Source organism: Ranitomeya imitator, chromosome 8 (assembly GCF_032444005.1).
Source record: "Ranitomeya imitator isolate aRanImi1 chromosome 8, aRanImi1.pri, whole genome shotgun sequence".
Classification (NCBI taxonomy): Eukaryota; Metazoa; Chordata; class Amphibia; order Anura; family Dendrobatidae; genus Ranitomeya; species Ranitomeya imitator.
This window is the reverse complement of record NC_091289.1, coordinates 151,791,597-151,812,699: the sequence shown is the minus strand read 5'-3', so window position 1 is coordinate 151,812,699 and position 21,103 is coordinate 151,791,597. Positions and strand designations below refer to the sequence as shown.

General features: G+C 45.1%; 1 protein-coding gene across 1 annotated transcript in view; it reads right to left on the bottom strand.

Moving 5' to 3' along the window:
• The window catches only part of CDC7 (cell division cycle 7), an 83,042-nt gene that overhangs the window by 48,532 nt on the left and 13,407 nt on the right, over window positions 1-21,103 (bottom strand). Inside the window, exons 2-7 of the mRNA XM_069737553.1 lie at window positions 20,047-20,121; window positions 18,873-19,008; window positions 16,971-17,064; window positions 9,735-9,877; window positions 9,398-9,623; window positions 8,872-8,967 (exon numbers count right to left, since the gene is read on the bottom strand). Coding sequence (XP_069593654.1) covers window positions 8,872-8,967; window positions 9,398-9,623; window positions 9,735-9,877; window positions 16,971-17,064; window positions 18,873-19,008; window positions 20,047-20,121 — 770 coding nt within the window. The remainder of the gene's footprint in view (window positions 1-8,871; window positions 8,968-9,397; window positions 9,624-9,734; window positions 9,878-16,970; window positions 17,065-18,872; window positions 19,009-20,046; window positions 20,122-21,103) is intronic.

The window sequence follows — 21,103 nt, the reverse complement described above, 5'->3', positions numbered from 1 at the left end:
AATTACCGCAGCCAGAGGATACGCCGAATCGTGATGGCGTTTGATGCTATCCCCGCTATGATGCTATCCCCGCTACACCCCTTGCTGAATCCAGCGCTGCATGAAGCATGTAATCTGCTACCACTGCTAATTGAACCGCTTGATCCGACAGCTCAGGAGCGGATGCTTGGAGGCCAGCTTGTAAATTTTGGGCCCAAGCCAGGATGGCCTTTGCAGCCCAAACTGAAGCGAACGCAGGAGTAAGGGAGGCCCCTGCTGCCTCGAAAATTGAACGAGCCATGTATTCTACCTGCCGTTCTGCTGTGTCCCTGAGGGTTGAGCTATCTGGCAGTGAAAGGAGGTTCTGTGCTGCTAGTCTAGAGACTGGGGAGTCCACTTCAGGTGGAACTGTCCATTCTTTGGTGTCCTTCTTCGGGAAGGGGTACCTCGCCTCCAGATATTTGCGATTAGCGGACATCTTCTCAGGCAGTGAGAGCTGCTTTTTAAGGATTGTCTTAAACTATGGGTGGTTAGAGAAGACCGTAGGCTGTTTCAGAACTCCTTCAAAGGAAATCTTGTGTTCTGGGGCGGATCAGAAATGTCCAGCACCCGATGGATGGAAGAGATTACGTCCTCAACTAGCGCTGTATTGCTAGGGGGAATTTGGATCAGGGACCCCTCATTTTCCTTGTCTGAGTCGCAGTCACAGATGCCTTCTGAATCCTGTGTATGGCTGAGGCGTCCTCTGGTGGGTGAACTGGGGCGGAGCTCCTCTCTGGTCGGGGATCGCTGCGGAGATCTGCATTGTCTGTCCCTGGTAGGGGACGGTCTAGGTGACCTGGAACTACGGTGTTTCTCTCCAGAGGGGGATGACGCAGATGAACGTGACCTGTAGGTCCGCTTACATTCTGACCTAGACATGGATGTGCCCGGGACGTCATGTCCTTGAGTCGAGCGCTCCCTTTGTTGGGTAATGTTCATAGTTGAGGCATGACCCTGCAGAGCTTGAAGCAATGTGGAGGTTAGGTTATCTATAGACTGCGAAATCTGAGTAGCCCATTCCTGCGTGGCATTAGACACCGAAGCATTGGTAGGGGCGTCTTGGGGCTCTGACAGTAGTCTGGATACAGTCCTGGCAGTGCGGGTACGTGCTGCCACTAGGGAGAGTGGTCCTGCAGGCTGTGCAGAATGCATAAAAGCAGTTCTGCCTGGTTTTCTTAGACCTTGAGCCCGGTAAAGTGAACGAGAGGGGTGGCTATGCAGAGGGCCCTACAGGGGTGGCTATGCAGAGGAACCTATAGGGGTCTTCTAGGAATACGGAATCACAGCTGAGTAAGTACCCCAGCTGTAATCTTACCCTACCAGTTTGCCCCTAGGTCCAGCGCTGAAGATCCACAGTCCTGTGCCCCCCGGAGACTGGCTGGCCTGTACGCCGGGAGATGCAGGGTTAATCTTGTCCTGCAGCAGCAATGGCCGCCGAGAAGAGGAAGAAGGAGAAATGGGTCGGAGAGCGGAGAAAAAGGCGGCAGGGCGGTGTAAAAAAACGCGCCCTTTCAGTCTCGAGCCACCCCCTATATGACACTGTAGAGTGTCATTTATGTCAACCGAGGGGCGGGCCGGGGGTCAGAAACAAGGCGGCGGCCTCGGCTAGGCCAAAGCCACGGCCTAAAGTAGATGCCTGATGCCCAAGAGGGCTCCAGGCCGGCGCGGAAGTCCGGGAGGGGATCGGATCTGAACCGGACCCTCCCGGATTTGAAAAGCAGAATAGCGGTGGGGCTATAAGTGGTGGGGGGTGGGTGGGCTGGAGGGTGCCCCCCCTTGCTGCCGCAGAGACAGGGCGCAGGGAGCCCTGTGTCTCAGATGTGCCATGCCTGCCTGCACTCCCCTTGGCCCTGACAGGAGCCCGCAGCTGGGCTGGGGTCCCTGGATGAGTGCTGCCTGTACAGGCCCTACCTGAGGCATCTCAACCTAATGCCCCCAGAGGGGGGGGGCTTTATCCTCGCCTCGACCTCAACCCAGAAACCAAAAGGAATTGGGGAAGGAGGGGGGTATCAGCGTACTCAGGACAAATTGTACAACAACTTTTGGGGTCCATTTTCTCCTGTTACGCTTGGTAAAAATAAAAACAAATTGGAGCTGAAGTAAATTTTTTGTGAAACAAAATGTAATTTTTTTTTTTTTTAAATTCCAAAAATTCCTGTGAAGCACCAGAAGGGTTAATAAACTTCTTGAATGTGGTTTTGAGCACATTGAGGGGTGCAGTTTTTAGAATGGTGTCACACTTGGGTATTTTCTATCATATAGACCCCTCAAAATGACTTCAAATGTGATGTGGTCCCTAAAAAAGTGGTGTAAAAATGAGAAATTGCTGGTCAACTTTTAACCCTTATAACTCCCTAACAAAAAAAAAAATGTTGTTTCCAAAATTGTGCTGATGTAAAGTAGACATGTGCGAATGTTACTTAAAAGTATTTTGTGTGACATCTCTGTGATTTAAGGGCATAAAAATACAAAGTTGGAAAATTGTGAAATTTTCGACAAATTTCCGTTTTTTTCACAAATAAACGCAGGTAATAGCAAAGAATATTTTACCACTATCATGAAGTACAATATGCCTCGAGAAAACAATGTTAGAATCACCGGGATCCGTTGAAGCGTTCCAGAGTTATAACGTCAAAGGGACAGTGGTCAGAATTGTAAAAATTGGCCCGGTCATTAACGTGCAAACCACATAAAAAATCCAAAATTTGTAAGGAAAAAATAGAATTATTCTTACCGTTAATTCGGTTTCTAGGAACCTTCCACGACGGCATATGGAGGTTGTCTCTTTGCCCTAATGGGGAACAGGAAACACAGAGAGGTTTAAAAGGACCTCCCACCTCCCACCTGCCAGTGACTTACAACTGAACCCATAGCACCGGTTTACCTTCCGAATCCCAGAACTAATCCAGGAATATATATCGGGTGGGAAATTAGTGCAGTCGTGGAAGGTTCCTAGAAACCGAATTAACGGTAAGAATAATTCTATTTTCTCTAGTCACCTTCCACGACGGCATATGGAGGAATACCAACTAATTTGGCACTAGGGAGGGACAACGGCCTGCAGAACTTTACGGCCGAAGACTAAGTCCTTATTGGACAATACATCTAATCTGTAATGTTTAGAGAAAGTATGAAGTGAAGACCACGTTGCTGCCCTGCAGATCTGCTCTGGGGATGCACTTGCTCTTTCTGCCCAGGAGACTGACGTAGATCTTGTTGAATGGGCCTTGATCCCTACTGGAGGTATTTTGTTTTGAGCAAGGTAGGCTTCCGTTATAGCCTTTTTGATCCATGTAGCAATGGTACTTTTAGCTACTTTTTTACCCTTATTTTGCCCAGAGGGATGGACAAAGAGGTTATGATCGATTCTGAAAGCACGGGTCTGATCTAAGTATTGCAGCACAATACGTCGGACGTCCAGAGTGTTGAATCTTCTTTCTTCCGAATTTGCAGGACTATGGCAAAAGGTTGGTAGAACAATCTCTTGGGAACGATGAAAATCAGAGACTACCTTTGGAAGAAAAGAAGGATCTAGACGAAGTACTATTGAGTCATCTCTCACTAGAAGATACGGCTCTCTTATAGATAAGGCTTGTAGTTCACCCACTCTTCTAGCCGAAGTTATGGCTACCAAAAACACAGTTTTGTATGCAAGATTTTGAAGAGAGCAGGAGGAAAAAGGTTCAAAAGGCGGGCCTGTAAGACCTTGAAGCACCACATTCAGATCCCATGGGGGAACTATTATCTGTTTTCTAGGATTCATCCTAGTTGCTGATGTTAAAAATCTTTTGATCCAGCGATGGCCTGCTAGATCTTGATCAAAAAAGGAGCCAAGTGCCGAGACCTGGACTCAGAGTACTGGGCCTAAGACCCATTCCTAAGCCTTTTTGCAAAAAATCTAAGATGTTAGGTATATTAGGCTTGAGAGGGTCTGGAAGGTTAGGTAGACAAAAAGACGAAAACTTTTTCCAGATTTTGTTGTAGATGGCGTTGGTTACTGGCTTTCTCGATTTTTGGAGAGTAGCTATGACAGAGTCCGATAGTCCTTTTGCTTTCAAGACCTGGGCTTCAGTAACCACGCCGCTAAATTCCATTTCTGAGGGTCTGCATGGAGAATAGGACCCTGAGAGAGGAGATCGTTTTTTAGAGGTAACATTACTGGTCCATCCACTTGTAGTTGGATGATCAAGTTGAACCAACTTCTTTTGGGCCAAAAAGGGGCTATCAGGATAGTCGGAGTTCCTTCTATTCGTATCTTCTTTAGAACCTTTGCCAGGATTGGGATTGGTGGAAATGCGTAGACAAGCTGGAAGTGCCAATCTTGGACTAGGGCATCCACTCCTCTGGGATTGCCTCTTGGGTTCAAGGAAAAAAAGGTTTTGACTTTTGCGTTCTGGTGAGAGGCAAAGAGGTCGACTTCTGGAAGACCCCACTTTTGTACTAGCATATTGAACGTTTGAAGGTCCAGGCTCCACTCGCCAGGATGAATGTCCTGGCGACTCAGGTAGTCTGCTTGAATATTTGCAGTCCCTTTTAGATGAATTGCTGTCAGTGACAGTAAGTGTTTCTCGGCCCAATAAAAAATTCGAGCGGAGATCTTTTTCAAACTGAGGAATTTTGTGCCGCCCTGACGCCTGATATGCGCCACCGTGGTCATGTTGTCTGAATAGATCTGGACATGTTGACCGGAAATCTGACGGCTTGCTGCTAACAGGGCCTCTTCCACAGCTTTGAGTTCTCTGAAATTTGACGATTTCTCGCTGATCGACTGGTTCCAAAGACCTTGGTAAGGAACATGATTTACTATGGCTCCCCAGCCTCTCCTGCTGGCATCTGTCTTGATTGTAGTTATCGGGAGCTGAATCCAGCTCACCCCCTTCAGGAGGTTTCTGGAATTCATCCACCATGTTAAGGATGCTTTCACTCGACCTGGTGTGTGAATCCTTCTTGTTAGAGTGCCAGGTTGACCATCCCACCTGTCTAGAATGTGGGTTTGGAGAATTCTGGAGTGAGCTTGAGCCCAAGCCACTGATTGTATACAGGCTGTCATGGAGCCTAAGAGAGACATTCCTTCTCGAAGAGTAGGACATCTCATCTCCTTGAATTTTCTGACTTTTGCTACTAATGGTAGCCTGTGATCGTCTGGGAGAAAGGACATCTGTTTTGTTGAGTCCAGAACCACCCCCAAGAACTTTCTGGTTCTTGAGGGTTGAAGCTGAGACTTCTTCATGTTTGGAATCCAACCCAGAGACTTCAATATCTCCAAAGTGGTTGACACATGGGATATCAGGGTCATCTCGGTGGGGGCAACTACCAGTAGATCGTCCAAGTAGGGCACTATACAGACACCTTGACTCCGGATAAATGACACTGCCTCTGCCATGATCTTGGAGAATACCCTTGGTGCTGAGGAAATGCTGAAGGGAAGGACTCCATACTGATAGTGCTCCACTCGATGACTCCCCCGTATCGCAAACCTGAGGTATTTTCTGTGTCTCGGGTGGATAGGAATGTGAAAATATGCATCCCTTAGGTCGATGGTTGCCATAAAGGACTGATGTCCTATCAGAGGAATTGCAGATCTTACAGACTCCATCTTGAACTTGCGATATTTCACATGTCGGTTTAGACCTTTTAGGTTTATAATAATTCTTACGTCCCCTGAGGGTTTGGGTACTAAGAATAGACGGGAATAATGTCCTTTTCCTTGTTCCAGATGTGGAACTGGTGAGATCACATTTGATTTCATAAGATCTCTGAGACCCAATGTCAACAAATTTTGATCTCTTGAAGACGTAAGGGTAGTAACTTTCAGACCCTGAGGGGGGGGAAGAAATTAACTCTATTAATAGGCCCTCCTTGATGACATTGAGGACCCAGTGGGAACTGGTGATATTTTCCCACTGACCCACATATTTTGAGAGTCTCCCCCCTACCGGGTCGGAGTCATTGCTTGTCCTGTTGGGACTGTTGCTGCTGCTGCTGGGGGACAAAAATATTTTTCCCTCTACCTTTGGCATAACTCCACCTGCCGGTTTTGCCTTTCCCTCTTTGAGGGGGCTGAGACTGTGGGGCACGAAAAAACCGTTTTCTCGGTTGTTTTTGCTCCGGGAGTGCCTTTTTCTTGTCAGTAGCCTTGTCAAGAATATCGTCTAAGGCTGGACCGAAAACATAATCTCCCTTAAAAGGTATAGCACACAACTTGGCTTTTGAAGTGATATCACCGCTCCATATTTTAAGCCAGAGGGCTCTTCTAGCAGAGTTGGAGAGTACGAGAGATCTGGCGGCCACTCTAACAGATTCCAGAGAAGCGTCAGCCAGAAACCCAGAGGCTCTATGCAGGATAGGAAGTGAATCTAATAATTCACCTCTCGGGGTACCCTGAGATATATGAGACTCTAATTTCTCCAACCAGCAGGAGAGGGCCCTGGCAACACAAGTGGAAGCGACATTGGCCTTAAGGATAGACGTTGAAGTTTCCCAAGACTTTTTTAGGAGGCTTTCAATCTTTCTGTCCATAGGATCCTTTAATTGTGAGGAATCCTCAAAAGGGAGTGCAGTTCTTTTGGCGACTCTAGCCACCTGCACATCCACCTTTGGAATGTCCAATTTGATTACTTCACCCTCTAGAGGAAATCTATGCTTCATTTCTGCAGGGGTAGTGAGGCGTTTCTCAGGCTGTTCCCATTCCTGATTAACCATACTAACGATGTTAGCGTGCACCGGGAACCCCACTCTTTTCTCCGATCTGAGTCCGCCAAACATCTGATCCTGTACGGACTGTGGCTCATATTCCTCTTCTAGGCCCATAGTATTACAGACAGCAGATACTAAATCCTCAATGTAATCTGAGGAAAAGAGGTATTTCCTGACCTCAGCTTTAGGTGATACAGGATCTTCCCAGCCCACAGATGAAGTATGGGAGAGGTCTGAATCAGAGTCTGATTCGACCGCCTGAATTTTTCTCTTTTTAGCTGGGGAATGCGGCGGCGGAGGTGGAGGTGTAGTAAAAGCTGCTAACGAAGATTGCACCTCCTGTTTTACTAAGGAGCGAATTTCATCCAGCAGAGATGGTTGCTCAGCTTTTACAATCTTGTCAGTACATGGCTGGCAGAGTCTTTTGTCCCAGTTAAGAGGGAATTTAGTAGAACAGACTGGGCACTTCTTTTTAATAGCGGCTTTAGGGGCAGACTTCTCTCCCTGAAATGACAAGGGAGAGGGGAGTGAGGACATTAAAACCCCCTATAGGTACTACCTCCCGGATCCTATCCCTGCAAAACACTTACTGTAGCAGGGGTAGCGCTGGGCTCCGCAGATGCAGGGCACAAGGAACCATCCATACTGGGAAAATTAGTCTTACCTCAGTGGTGGTTCAGCAGGGTTTAAGAACGCTGTCCGCACCTGCCTCCAGCAATCAGTAGTTCCCCCTCCCCCTCCGGGATCCATGTGAGGGAACGCCATCAGTCCGACACGCCGGCCGGCGAACCCGGAAGAAGCGGCTTCCAGGAGAACGAGGGACCGGAAGTGACGCGCGAGACCGCCGACGTCACATCCGGAACGCCGAGCCGGCAATGGAGGGGGAGAACGCTGAGCAGCTCATGGAGGAGCCCGGCGAGGGATCCCAGGCCTGCTTTGCCCTCGTGGGGGCGCGGGAAGGCCGGGAGGGGGTCCCTGAGGCACCTGCATAGCAGGACGACGGGAGCAGCAGGGGAGGAGGCGGAACGCGACCACCAGCTGCCCGGCTACAACAGGCAGAGCCTGCACAAAGGTACCGCAGTCGCCGGCCACAACAGCACCTGGAGACCTCTCCCTGTCCCATGGGGAACAGGAAAGACACTGGCAGGTGGGAGGTCCTTTTAAACCTCTCTGTGTTTCCTGTTCCCCATTAGGGCAAAGAGACAACCTCCATATGCCGTCGTGGAAGGTGACTAGAGAAAAACATTTTGCTTGTGTCACCATTTTCTGAGATCTGGGGCTGGGTGAGGCGTATTTTCTGCACCCAAGACAACGTTTTTATTGATACCATTCTGGGGTAGACGCCTGTTATTACAATGTTGAAGCAGCCAAAAAAATGTAAATCTGGTGTTTTGATTTTTCTCGTTGCGTCGTTTACTGATGGGATTAATTTATTTTATAGTTTGCTATATTGGATTATTATGAGCTCAGTGATACCAAATGTCTAATTTTTTATTGTATTATTTTTAATGGGGGTGATTTGAACGTTTGTATTTTTTCTTCACATTTTTAAACTTTTTTTTTTTGTTTACTGTATTTAATAGTCCCCTTAGGCGACTTGAATCTGCGATGATCCAATCGCTTGTGGTATACATAGCAGGGCTTGAGCACTGCTATGTATAGCAGAAATCACAGTCTCCTATGAACGCCGGCGACAAGCTGGCATTCACAGGAAGATCGTAATGACCTGCATGGGGGTTATCAGCAAACCCCCTGCTGTCATGAAAACTCATCGGCACCCAGCGATCACATGACGGGGGAGCTGATGTGTAGGATGAATTATGCGCTTCCGGCCTACGCATGTTAAATGATTGACAGCAGGATTTAAAAAGTTAATAGCAACGAGCACTGCATCACCTATAGCTGTTAAAAGGCACAGGATGACCAGTTAAAATCCGTTATGTGCAGGGAAAGATGTGGGCTCCACGTGCGAGCCCACATCAGAAAGGGACACGACCTTTGATGTAATTATATGTCAAAGCTCATGTAGCGGTTAAAAGTACCACACAGATTCCGCCAGTCTCCATTAAATATGGTGAACAAGAAAAAAAATATAATAAAATTGTGCACCATTTTAACATGCTAGTGCTTTTATTTATTCAGTGTTAAACTTACTTTTTGGGTATTGACTTCATGGATGACAGCACTACAAACATTGAAATTCCTCTCTCCAAACACAGACCTTTGCAGTGGTCCGCCAAGCAATCCCTCCTAGAAAACGCATCCAAATAGAGCATAATAAGAATTCAATCTATTACACTTTACAGAAGATAACATATTTAGGGAGTGAAATAAAACAACAACAGCTGCATGCATGATTTAGGCGCATAAACCCTTTCCATGTGCAAGAAGAACACTGTCTAGACAGAGTAATAAACATCATAACAAGCAACATTATCACAAACACCCACTGGAACAGAGAGGACTTCTGCTAATGCAGACAGACTGAGAAGAGAAAAGTTTGTACTGTTACACTTAATGACAAGCAATCCACAGCTGCCCAAAATGAGAGATAGCTGGCAGTGGTGACAAGGAAATAAAACAAAACATGCAAACATTTTGCAACTAGGTATGGAGGATGATTGCAATTTTCAGTTTGATTTCCAGCATACAGAAAAGAAGGAAAAAAATAACTCAGAACCTTTCCACTTTTTCCTGGATTTATCTGGGAATGTGACCAATGTCTTTTAACAGACTGTTTTGATGAGGATGGTAGAACTATTTCTCTAGGTACTGGTATATTTCCTGAATTTGTGTGAAGGTGACTTTGTGAGCAACTCCCCTGTTTTTTTGCATGGAGGACTTTAAGAAGATCTATTTGAGTATCTGGTGTTCCTTGGGCCAATCCAAAATCTACCAATGCATACCTACAGGAGAGAAAACCGCATATAATTACAATAGTATATTTTACAATTTATGTAAAGGTATTCTGTGCGGGATCAGGATTTTACACTGATGTAAATTAGACACACACTTACTGTTTTAGTCGTCTGTTGTACAAAAAGTTACTAGGTTTAACATCTCTGTGAACAATGCCAAAATGGTGGATACGTTTTAGAGCTTTGAACAAATTGAACATGTATTCCTTCGCTTCTTGAAAGCTTAAGGAATGCAAAATATCCTGCAACAGAGGGGAAAAAAATAAACCACAATCGGACTAATCAACAAAAAATGTATTAACTCAGGAGTCAATAAGTGTAGGCTAACAAAGAACCCCCTTATTAAAAAATGTTAATACGTATACATTAAAAACACAAGACTATCCAAAATTAATGATATGTAAAATATACAAGTAACGCAATAAAGCCAGGTAGGCAGAAAAGTAAGGCTAAGTCTCCCTAACTTCTGTCCTTAATCCCTTTCCGACATTGGGCATAATAGTATGCCGATGTTGGACAACCTCCCTTTGATGTGGGCGCCGGGCCTACAGTACTTCTTTTCCGGCACAATTCAGCTGTTTTGAACAGCTGACATGTGCCTAACAGCTGCGGGTAGAATCGCAATCCACCTACGGCTGTTAAATGCCGCTGTCAATCTCTGACAGTGGTGTTTAACACACGCTTCTGGCAGGCGTGCCGGAAATCCCGCCCATCGGCGCCCATGTCACCGATGGGTTGGCATGACAACCAGAGATCTCCAGCAGACCTCTATGGTTGTCACTGCCAGATTGCTATGAGTGTTGCCCGTTGGTCAGTGCCGCTCATAGAAAGTTAGCAATTCTGCTACATACAGGCGATCTGATCATCGCCTGTATGTAGCAGAGGCGATCGTATAATGGCAGCTTTTGGTCTCCCATGGAGACTATTGAAGCATGCCAAAAGTAACATCGATACTCGAGTATAAGCCGACCCAAGTATAAGCAGACACCCCTAATATTGCCACAAAAAACTGGAAAACTTAATGACTCGAGTATAAGCCTAGGGTGGAAAATGCAGCAGCTACCGGTAAATTTCAAAAATAAAAAAAGATACCAATAAAAGTAAAATTAATTGAGATATCAGTAGGTTAAGTGTTTTTGAATATCCATATTGAATCGGGAGCCCCATATAATGCTCCATACAGTTCATGATGGCCCCATAAGATGCACCATAATAAAATATGCCCCATATAATGCTGCACAAAGTTTAATAATGGCCCCATAAGATGCTCCATAGACACATTTGCCCCATACAGTACTGCATAAAGGTTAATAAGGGCCCCATATAATGCAGCACAAATGGTGATTATGGCCCCATAGAGATATTTGCAACATATGCTGCGATAAAAAAAAAAAAAAAAAAATGACATACTCCCCTCTCGTCGCTCAAGCCCCCGACACTTGCAATATTCACCCGTCCTCGTTCAGTAATGAATATGCGGCTCCACCCCTATGGGAGTGGAGTCGGGTCCATATTCATTGCTGTAATGAGCGGTACCATGTGACCGCTCAATACAGGAAGAAGCTGTCAGCCCGAGACCATAGGAGATGCAGGGACCGCGCCAGGAGCAGGCGAGTATGTGACAAGCTGCCGCTACCCCCTCTCCCGCCGACCCCCAGGGACAATGACTCGAGTATAAGCCGAGAGGGGCACTTCCAGCCTAAAAAAAATGGGCTGAAAATCTCAGCTTATACTAGAGTATATACGGTGTAAAAAAAAAAAAAAAATTAAATATTAAAAACATTAAAAAAAATATAGAAGTTCAAATCAACCCTCTTTCAAAAACAAATAAAAATCAAACAAACACATCTGGTATCACCGTGTCCAGAATCGCCCTACCAATATAAAAATAGAATTAACCCAGAATTAACGGCGTTAACGAGAAAAAAAAAGTCGAAACGCAAAAATTACATTTTTTGGTCACCGAAGCATTAAAATGATATAACGGGCGATCAAAAGATTGTATCTGCATGAAAATGGAAACATTAAAAATGTCAGCTCGGCAAGCAAAAAAATAAGCCCTCACCCAACCTGAGATCACGAAAAATAGAGGCGCTATGGGTATCAGAAAATGGCACAATTTCTTTTTCAGCACTTCGATATAGAACCTAAACATTTTTGGTGTCTATGAACTCGTAATGACCTGGAGAATCATAATGGTAGGTCAGTTTTAGCATTTAGTGAGCAAAAGAAAAAAGAAAAACAAAAGACAATTGTGGAACTGCACATTTTTGGTAACTTCACCGCATTTGGAATTTTTTCCCGTTTTCCAGTACACGATATGTTAAAACCAATGGTGTTGTTCAAAAGTACAACTTGTACCGCAAAAAACCAAGCCCTCACATGGCCATATTGAAAAAAAAATAAATAAAAAAAGTTATGGCTCTGAGATCTGAGAAGGGGAGCAAAAAACAAAAAACACAAATACCTCCAGAGGATAATAATTGTCCTGGATACCGTGGAAGTTGGTACTCTGATATGTACAATAATAGCATCCCCTGCTCCTCGACGGCTGTCCCAATGTGCCCTATATAACCCTGACGGCTTAGATAAATAACACCATACAAAGTGTGCTTCATAGTGCAAAAAGAGAAAAATAACCAAATTGTGCAATTAAAGGGTTATACAAAAGTAAATTGTATACAGATAGTGCAAAAAAACAAAACAAAAACAGGACAAACTAGGGCTAGAATACAGATAAATAGATACTTATCAGATCATAAAGTTAACCTGCCTTAACACATTTCCCCAAATGGTTCGTCAGTAGGCTGATATAAAGTCATGGTAGCAGGATGCCCAATATATGTCTGGCTAAAGAAAGTTGGGGGCTGGTATTCTCAAGCTGGTAAAAGGCCATGGATATTGCCCCTCCCCAGTCTAAAAATAGCAGCTTTCAGCCACCCAGAAAAGGCACATCTATTAGATACGCCAATTCTGGTGCCTTGCCCGGCTCTTCCCACTTGCCCTGCAGCAAAGGCAAGTGGGGTTCATATTTGTGGGGTTGAGGTCACCTTTGTATTTTCAGGTGTCATCAAGCCCACAGCTTAGTAATGGAGAGGAGTCTATAAAGACACCTATCCATTACTAATCCTATAGTTGTATTGTAAATAAAGACACAGCAAGTAAAAAGTATTTTAATTGACATAAAAATGGAAAAGTGTGGTTTGTTTTATTTAAAAATAACACATACCGGTATAATCACCTATCCCACTCCATTGAATCCCTTGTCTCCTGTAAGAAAACAAAACAAAAAAAAACCCCCACAATATCCCTCACCTGTCTGTCGTTCTGTCCCCCGCCGTAATCCATGTCTGAAGATAAATAGCTTTCAACCTGGACGGTGCCAAGATGTGACCGTACAGGCTGAGAACCACTGATGAATGAGCTCCTGCGAGCTGAGCATCAGTTAATTGCGTTGACATAGATTTTACCGACGGTCACTGAGGCTGCGTTCCCAGTCGGGCCAATGAACTGCGGTGACCTCGATGAGATACCTGCTATCACAGTAAGAAAAAGTCAAACTGTGCAGAAATGAGTCCACCGGGAGAATTTCACTGCTGTGAATTTAAACTGCGGTGAACTTGCCTCTGCACCATGAGACTTTTTCTCACTGTGCTTGCAGTGATCTCACAGAGGTCACCGCAGTTCCCTCGCCCAGCTGGGAACGCAGCCTCAGTGACAGTCAGTATCCTCGATGGTCACTGACGCTGCACTCGCAGCAGCTCTTAGCCTGGACGGTTGCATCTTGGCACCGTCCAGGTTGAAAGCTATTTATCCCCAGACATGGATTAAGGCATGGGACAGAATGACAGATAGGCGAGTCATATTGTTTTTTTTATTTTAGTACATGGGACAAGGGATTTAATGTAATGGGTGCTAGGCAAGTATAACGGTGTTTGTCATTTTTAAATTAAAAAAAAGTAAAAGTGTGTTTTGTTTTATTTCAAATAAATGACTTTATTCTTGTTGTGTCTTTATTTACAATATAACTATAGGATTAGTAATGGATAGGTGTCTCAGACACCTCTCCATTACTAAGCTGTGAGCTTGATGTCACCTGACCATACAAAGGTGACATCAACCCCATAAATAGGAACCCCAATTGCAAACACTAAAAGGCAAGTGTGAAGAGCCGGAAAAAGTGCCAGAAATGGCTCATCTAGTAGATATGCCTTTTGTGGGAGGCTGTGGGATGCTATTTTTAGGCTGGGGGGGGGGGGGAAAGACATATGGCCCCTTACCAGCTTGAGAATACACCCCTTACCGCTGTCTGCTTTAGCAAGGCTGGTTGTCAAAAATGGAGGGACTCCATGTCTGTTTAATTTATTTATTTAAAGAGTAGATAAGCCCCCGATGTATCCTGAAAGATGAGAAAAAGAGGTTAGATTATTCTCACCTGGGGGGTGGTCCAGTTTGATGGGCGTCCTCTCTTCATAGGATGACGTCCTCTTCTTGTCTTCACGCTGCGGCTCTGGCGTACTTTGTCTGCCCTGTTGAGGGCAAAGCAAAGTACTGCAATGCGCAGGCATCGGGAAAGGTCAGAGACCCGGCGCCTGCGCACTGCAGTACTTTGCTCTGCCCTCAACAGGGCAGACAAAGTATGCCAGCGCTGGAGCGTTAATACAAGAGGTTGTCATCGTAAGAAGATGGGAGGACCCGGACAGGACATCGGACCGGACCGCAGCGGGACCGCCCCTGGGTGAGTATAATATAACCTCTTTTTCTCATCTTTCAGGATACATTGGGGGCTTATCTACAGCATTACAGAACGCTGTAGATCAGTGGTCCCCAACTCCAGGCCTCGAGAGCCGCCAACAGTGCAGGTTTTCAGGATTTCCTTAGTATTGCACAGGGGTTGGAATCATCACCTGTGCAGATGATCACATTACCACCGATGTAATATTAAAGAAATCCTGAAAATCTGCACTGTTGGTGGCCCTCTAGGCCTGGCGTTGGGGACCCCTGCTGTAGATAAACCCCCGATGCTGGTGGGCTAAGGCTACTTTCACACTGGCGTTTTTTTGCCAGACGTCGCAATGCGTCGTTTATGGCAAAAAACGCATCCTGCAAAGTTGTTTGCAGGATGCGTTTTTGCCCCATAGATTAACATTAGCGACGCTTTGCCACACGTCGCAACCGTCGTGCGACGGTTGCGCTGTGTTGTGGCGGACCGACGGGAGCAAAAAACATTAAATGTAACGTTTTTTCCGACCGCTCAACTCCGCCCCCCACCTCCCCGCACCTCACAATGGGGCAGCGGATGCGCCGGAGAAATGCATCCGCTGCACCCGTTGTGCAGTGCGTCAAACGCTAGCGTCGGAATATCTGCCCGACGCATTGCGACGGGGAGATTCCGACGCTAGTGTGAAAGTAGCCTTAGCTCATCTTCGATTTTGGGGGTGACAGATTCCCTTTAACGATATCGTAGTGGGGAACCCTCAATTCCAGATAACGAGCCTTGCTGAAGCTTACGGTTGCAACCCCCAGCTGTCAGTTTTGACTGGCTGATTATCAAACATACAGGGGCACCCACATTGTTTTTTCTTTTTTTAATTATCTATTTACCACACAGGCTGATAAATACTCCCATCAGCCACTCCTGCTCTCACAGTTATTAGCGGCAGCAGGTGTCAGCTGATGGAAGCAGTAATCCCATCAGCTGACACCAATGTCCGGCGGTAAACTTTATACCTCTGTTCTTAACCGATGGCTCACGCCGTCATTTGACAGCATGGGAACCATGGCTATCTGACTGGTGGGGAGGATTTTACTGCCGATCAGAAGCGGTGTTTGCCATGCGGTCATGCACATGACAGCACGACCAACAACCGGTGTTCAGGGGGGCCGAACCCAAACAGTAACATGGACTTCAAGGTGAAGTCCGTGCCCGAAAAATAGGTGTTCGGATTCGTCCATCTCTACAATTAATCCACAGCAATAGTGTACATGTCAGGAAGTCATGTCCGAGCGCTGCAAGGCTAATATGTGGATCAACTTATGACTAGTGATGAGCGAATATACTCGTTACTCGAGATTTCCCGAGCATGCTCGGGTGTCCTCAGAGTATTTTTTAGTGCTCAGAGATTTAGCTTTCATCACCTCAGCTGAATGATTTACATCTCTAAGGCTACGTTCACATTGGCGTTCCGCCAATGTGCGTCGCTGTTGCGCCGGCGACGCACCCCTATGTTTAACATAGGGGACGCGTGCGTTTTTAGGGTGGCGTTTTTCGACACTTGCGTCGTTTCCGACGCTAGCGTCGGACGCAAGAAAATGCAACAAGTTGCATTTTCTGTGCGTCTGATTTTGGTCAAAAAACGACGCGCGCGTTTTTGCGTGCGTTGCGTCGCCGACGCAGGGCGGCGCAACGCTAGTGTGAACGTAGCCTTAGTCAGCAAAAGTACATGTGGGGATTCCCTAGCAACCAGGCAACCCCCACGTGTACTTATGCTGGCTAAGAGATGTAAATCATTCAACTGCGGCAACGAAAATCTCAGAGCAACAAGTATACTCGCTCATCACTACTTATGACATGAGAGTTTCTATGACACAAATCCAGGGTATGCGTCTCAATGCTGGAATCTCTGACAGCGGCATGTAACAAGCACCAGCAAGAGGTCGCTTCCACCCGCACATTGGTGCACACGCGATGTGATTGCGTGTTGAAATGGCATCTGAGGTTCGGCTTGCTAATGACCCCCCATGCCTGTCATTACAATCTTCCTAGGAAAGCTAGCTCGTTGCTGGGGGTCATAGGAGATCCTGATTTTAGCAAGAGATAGCAATGCTGATGCACTGCTATGTAGAGTACAAGTGAACAGACGATCACAGCTTCAAGTTTCTTACGGTGACTATAAAATACAGTAAAAAAACAAAAAACATTTAAAAGGTGCAGTCCCACCACACAAGCGTGATGCCCTTCAGAATGTACAAGGAACCCTGGAACTAAATATCAGTTTTTCTATCAGCAAGACAAGCCATCAATAGGAAACTGATAGTAAACCAAAATCCGGCACCCTTGATGATCACATGAAATCTGTTCTGGAGGTTGCTAGATATAAGCGATGTATGGGGCCGAAGCCAACCGCTCAATATACCTGGTAATTGCCAGGGCAGATTTCAGCTGGTTGGTAGGGGCACCGGGTCTAGGATGCCAACCGATCCAATTCTGATGGCCTACCCAACAGAACGGTCACGGTTTGCTTAGTCCCAGACAAGTTTTAATTATTCAACCACAGTATAACTACACAATTGCAATATTTAGTTATAGAGGTATATGGACAAAATGAATCTTACCGGAAAATAATCATGCTCCAAATAAGGCATAACAATAACCACGTGATCGTTTTTCCTAAAGCAGTATTTTACCCCCATAACATTGTCTTCACCACTGAGAAAGCAAAATATAAATTAAAGTGACGCATGAAACCAACATTACAGTTGAACAGACAGCTTATTTTAAATTGAAAGAATATTTAGAGGCAAAATTACACAGGCAAGTTTTAGGAAATATGCAATGTTTAAAAATAAAAGCCTTGTAAGGGTATGTTCACACGTTCCTGATTTCCATCCTTTTTTTTTCAGGACTGAAACCGCAGCTCTTTGCAGAAAACGCAGGTCCTTTTTTTGGTGCTTTTTTGATGCAGTTTTCTATGCAGAGTCTGTGTGTTTTCTAGGAAGTTTTTTAGGGTTAAAATGGCTGAAAATACCCTACCCCTATTCTAACCTTAGTGGGAGGAAAAAAAAAAAAAAAAAAATTCTTAATTTTTTTATTGTCCCTACCTATGGGAGTGACGGGGGGGGGGGGGGGGGGAGGGGGGGGTGTCATTTACTATTTTCTTTATTTTGATCACTGAGATATAACCTATCTCAGTGATCAAACTGCACTTTGGAACGAATCTGCCGGCCGGCAGATTCGGCGGGCGCACCGCGCATGCGCCCGCCATTTTGCAAGATGGCGGCGCCCAGGGAGAAGACGGCCGGACGGACACCGGGAGGCCGGGTAAGTATAAGGGGGGGAGATTAGGGCACGGGGGGGGGGGGGAGATTAGGGCACGGGGGGGGGGGGGGGGGGATGCATCGGAGCACGGGGAGGGGGGCATCGGAGCATGGGGGGGTGGGATCGGGGCAGCCACACTCCGCCCACGCACTTCCGCCCGCTTCCCCGCACTTCCTGCTGCAGCGGTTCGGCACCACAAACCGCAATAAAACCCGCAGATATATTTTTGATCTGCGGGTTTTACTGCGGGTTTGACCTCACAATGGAGGTCTATGGGTGCAGAACCGCTGCGGCTCCGAAAAAAGAAGTGACATGGTACTTTTTTACCGCGGCTATTCAGCGCGGCTTTTTTTCCCGATTCCCGCATCATGTGCACAGTGGTTCCTGTTTTCCATAGGGTACATTGTACTGTACCCTGCATGGAAAACAGCTGCGGAACCGCAGCGGCAAAAACGCTGCGGTTCCGCAGAAAAAAACGCACTGTGTGAACATGGCCTAAGAGGTTAAAGGGAACCGGTCACCAAAAATTGCAGTCCAATCTGTAGGCACCGTTTTATAGAGCAGTAGAAGCACAGTAGATTGCTATATGGTATTGTTAGAAAAGGTTCAACATGAACTGTGTTTTCATAATTTAATCCTCTGATCGTTCTGGGATTTTTGGTCCAGTGGGCGGTTCTGTCATTGACAGTTATCTCTGTATGCATAGTTATACTTAGAAAGCCGTCACTGATAGGACCGCCCACTGGTGCAAAACTCCCAGAACGAGCCAAGGCTTAAATGATTAAAACACGAGTTATACTGAATCTTTTCTCACAAAATTATATCAATCTACTCAGCTCCCCCTGCTCTATAATATGCTGCCTGCAGTTTGGACTGCATTTGATGGTGACAGGTTTCCTTTAAGTGATATAACATCAGATTCATTAAATAACTTGAGCACGGCCGCATATTTGGATGGACTCTAGCTCATAGGTAACATGTTCAATGTTTCCACGCATCACAGATATCTCTCGGATGCCAAGTAGAGTGTGAACAATACATTTACACTGCAGGGTTGAGATGCAATACCACACAACAAATCCATGGACAAATGCAAGTGTTCCCGGGGGAAGAAAAAAAAAAAAAAAAAAAGTAGCCTTATTTTTATAATCCCTTGCTACCCTTTAAAACCCATAGCACATTTCTATGAAATTACATACCCTGCCACTGTAAGGCACTGCAGTTCTGCTGCTATTCGCGCTGGGTGACTTGTCGGTATCAAATGTTTTAAAGCAAATTTCTGTTGAATTCCCGACTTAAGTTGTGCAAAAGCTAAATAAACTGAACTAAATGTACCTATGGATAGAAAAGGCAAGGTATTACTAGTTATATTACTGCACGGTTTATACATAAACTGTAGTCTTATTTAGGCAATTTTCAATCAAATTAGTGCAGACAAAACAACCAGCATTTTACCAGCTCCCTCCAAACAGTTGCTTATTAGGGTTGATGCAATAGCTTTGGATAAGTGCTTATGCGAATAGCTATAGCGCTAACCAAATAGCTGCATCGGGAACCTGGTTCGCTCCCGATAATCAGCAGTTCTGTGCAGCAGCTGCACGTGTCGTGGCTGTGACAGTCACAACACATGCAGGGATTGCCTGTTTGCTAGGAAATTCCTGAATGTGTTGCAGCTATCGAACAGCTGTGAGACATGCAGCCACGGATACTCAAATATTTATTTTTTAAAACACATTTGTTCATCTCTATTGCTTACGAGATCAGTGACAGTGTTACCGACCACTCACCCTGCATGAGCATGCAAAGATAAGATTGGGGAGGAGGATGAACATGAGGTTTTGTAGCGATATCACTAAGCGCCTCAATGTCCCTTCACCAAAGCTGGTAGCCATGAAGAACTTCCTTATAGGCACAGATGCAGTGAGTACTTACACAGTCAACACCTGCCCTGTATGCAGAGGACTCGGCTCTTAAACCACCTCCATGACATAAGGCTACGTGCACACGTTCAGGATTTCCTGCAGAAATTTCCTGAGAAAAACCTGAAATTTTCTGCAAGAAATCTGCATGCGTTTTTTGCGCGTTTTTTTTTGCGGATTTTTCCAGACATTTCCCAATGCATTATATATAGTGGGAAATCTGCAAAATTAATGAACATGCTGCTTTTTTGTACCGTGATGTGTTTTTTTCGCGGAAAAAAACGCATCATGTGCACAAAAATTGCGGAATTAATTCTAAATGATGGGATGCTTAATGTATGCTGTTTTTTTGCGATTTTATTATAGCGTTTTTATAGCGAAAAATCAGCAACGTGTGCACACAGCCTAACAGAACATGAATTAAACACCACCTAAACTACACATTTAGACTTACCCTCTCCAATTTTTTGGGTAACATAGAAGATATTGCGGATTTGTGGAACAGATGCATAGAGATACTCAATTTCTTCTGCAAGTAAAACAAGATGTAATTACTGAAGAGTTTTGCTTTGACTAAATAATAGGATAATAGTTACCGTATATACTCGAGCATAAGCCGAGATTTTCAGGCCATTTACGTCTGGAAGTGCCCCTCTTGAATTATACTTGAGTCATTGTCACGGGGGGGGGCATTATATGGGGCATATTTTAATATGGAGCATCTTATGGGGCTCATCATGAACTTTATGGAGCATTATATGGGGCATATTATTCTATAGAGCCTCTTATGGGGCCATCAACCTTTATGGAGCAGCATATCGGGCATATTATTCTATGGAACATTATATGGGGCATATTATTCTATGGAGCATCTTATGGGGCCATTAACTTTTATGGAGCATCTTATGAGGCCATCATTAACCCTTTAAGCAGCATTATATGGGGCATATTTTAATATGGAGCATCTTATGGGGCTCATCATGAACTTTATGGAGCATTATATGGGGCATATTTTAATATGGAGCATCTTATGGGGCTCATCATGAACTTTATGGAGCGTATTTTGTATGGAGCATCTTATGGGGCCCCATTATGAACTGTATGGAGCATTATATGGGGCTCCATATTCAATATGGATATTCAAAAACATTTACCCTACTGATGTCTCAATTAATTTTACTTTTATTGGTATCCATTTTTATTTTTGAAATTTACCAGTAGCTGCTGCATTTCCCACCCTAGGCTTATACTCAGTTCAATACGTTTTCCCAGCTTTTTGTGGCAAAATGAGGGGTCTGGGCTTATACTCAAGTATATATGGTACTAAAACTAATTTTCTGAGACACTTATGGAAATTAATAGGCATCCTCTGTTCAGGGGCTTTTTTGTTTTATTTCATTTATCCTTTTTTACCACTGTTGAGAAATTGAACAGTCAGGTCTCTGCATAAAGAACAGCTGATTGCTGGGGGTCCTAGCAGGGAGTTATTTTAGGATTAGCTTATTATTAAG